General features: G+C 41.9%; 1 protein-coding gene across 1 annotated transcript; it reads right to left on the reverse strand.

Annotated features, from left to right (window-relative positions):
• Positions 1-295: 295 nt before the first annotated feature.
• LOC108916757 (unconventional myosin-X-like) lies at positions 296-2001 on the reverse strand (the record flags this gene model as incomplete). Its single annotated transcript, XM_018723052.1, has 6 exons — positions 296-524; positions 585-801; positions 855-1084; positions 1144-1322; positions 1379-1591; positions 1926-2001. Coding segments are annotated over 6 exons (1144 nt in total), but the record flags the coding sequence as incomplete, so codon positions are not given.
• Between the last annotated feature and the right edge of the window lie 164 nt (positions 2002-2165).

The raw sequence follows: 2165 nt of genomic DNA on the forward strand, positions 1-2165 counted from the left end.
AGTCAAACTTTTAACGCAATGTATAAACAGTTATTCAAGTTATGTCTTTTAATTTTGCTAGTATTTTGACAAAAATACACTTTATAGTAGTTTGCAAAATCCGGTTAAATTTAGTAGTTTTAAAATATCTCATAAAGCTCCCAAAATATCCTATAAGACCTTATTACACAGTTTGTGCTAAATTATTAATATCTGAAGGGCCTTGCAAGGGAACCTTGCGGGATACACCATCTTGCAATTCGATATCCACATCCCGCCAAGTGTATACGACACAAGTGGTCCCTCAGGGACTTACCTGTATCTGTCGACGAACTGGTGGAACTTCATCCTGACAGGATACCCGGACTGCCTGATCCTGATGGTATCCAACATTCCCGCGTACCTCAATTGTTCCATAACCACGGGCATGTCGAACCTCATCGGCGCCTTGTCGTTATTGGGCTTGACACACCTGATAAACCACGGATTGCAACGAGACATCGACTCCAACAGTTGGTGCAAGCTGTCGCTGAATCTCGCGGCGACTACAAAGAAATATATCCTCGATCAACATATCCATGTGGTAATATCCATGAATTTCATACCTGTGGGTGTCCTGGGCTTCATGGTCACGAACCTGCCATTGGTGCCCCTGGGCAGGGTCCTGGTCTGGGTATGGTGCAACAGGGGCTTGGCGATGGCGCTCACCAAGGCGTTTTTACTGGAAGCTATCAGCTCTACGACGTCCGGTCTTAAGGCGTCCCTGTTCTTGTCAAGGAAACCGTCGACCGAGTACCAGACCTGACCGGCGAAATGTCGGATCTGAAAAGGAAAACTAATATAGTACATTTCTAGTGTTAAATTCTTGTACTTACTCCAAATTCTCTTCCCCCGACCCTAGGCCTGCAGTAGTTCTCGTTCAATGCGTGGTTGTAGTGGCATTTTTCTAGGAACGACGAGTCCGAGGCTTTGGGGAAGTTGCTCTCGTCGTCGAGAAGGTGGAGGATACCCACGGGCTTCTTTCCTAACAGGTGGATGACTGGGGTGTTGTCACTCCAGGTGAGTTGGGTCCATTCCAGTCTCTCTTTGGCGTATTCTTGTTGTTCTGGAAAAGAAACCAATTAATTAGTGTAAGGATCAAATACAAGGCTTCTTCTACCTTACCTAACTTGAATACATGTTTGTTAAAGTATAGTTGTAACGATTCCGACGCGAAATTGATGCAGAGCTGTTCGAAAGAGTTCTCGGTGAAGTTCTCAAAACCAAAAATGTCCAGTAGGGATATCCTCCCGGCTTCGTGAAGTCCTCCCCTTTGGACTATCGAGTTGACCCTCGTTACCAACCTGTGAATTCAATAAATAATAGATTCATAGATTCTTATATGATAAAATTGTCTTACCAATTGAACAGCGCTGAGTACAGGGCCTTGGCGAAGGCATCTCTAGCATCTAACGCTTGATCTATGCTTAACGGCGAGTGCACACGTTCAGCTCTAGCTTCTGTTATCCTTGAAGTCAAGGCCCTTTGCAGCCCAGTGGTGGATATTTGCAAAAGATGAGCTGCCCACTTGATTTCCACGTCGGAACCCACTTCCACGCCTTCCTGACCATGCCTTCGAACGTCATTAATTATTTATTTGTGAGCATGGGAAGAGGATTGAGATTCTTGTGTGTTTGTATTCGCGCATAATCAGTATTGATGAAATTCCTTCTTTAAATTTACATCTTTTACTAGACAGGGGCTCCAAATTTGGTACAGACATCGCTACTGGATTTTAAAGATCGTTTTGAAGGCTTGGTTGGATTAAAAATGACTCTAAATTTATTTAAAGCCAATAATGACACTGAACAACTACGTCTTAAAACGTAACCATAAAAAGATGAGCGGATTTTGGAAAGTGAGCTTAATTTTTATTCTGTGAATACGGAATTATGAAAAAGACAAACCTTAACTGCCTCCTGTGGAAGTAGACGTTCGTATTAAATTGTATTATGTGCACAAAATCGAAGTTGTGTAGATCAACTTAGAAAATATGTTTTGTATTTCATACAAGGCTTCTTCGTTTGTTTTGTGGCCTATTGAAATTATGACAGTCAAACTTTTAACGCAATGTATAAACAGTTATTCAAGTTATGTCTTTTAATTTTGCTAGTATTTTGACAAAAATACACTTTATAGTAGTTTGC

This window comes from Anoplophora glabripennis, unplaced genomic scaffold (assembly GCF_000390285.2).
Source record: "Anoplophora glabripennis isolate ALB-LARVAE unplaced genomic scaffold, Agla_2.0 scaffold8039, whole genome shotgun sequence".
Lineage (NCBI taxonomy): Eukaryota > Metazoa > Arthropoda > Insecta > Coleoptera > Cerambycidae > Anoplophora > Anoplophora glabripennis.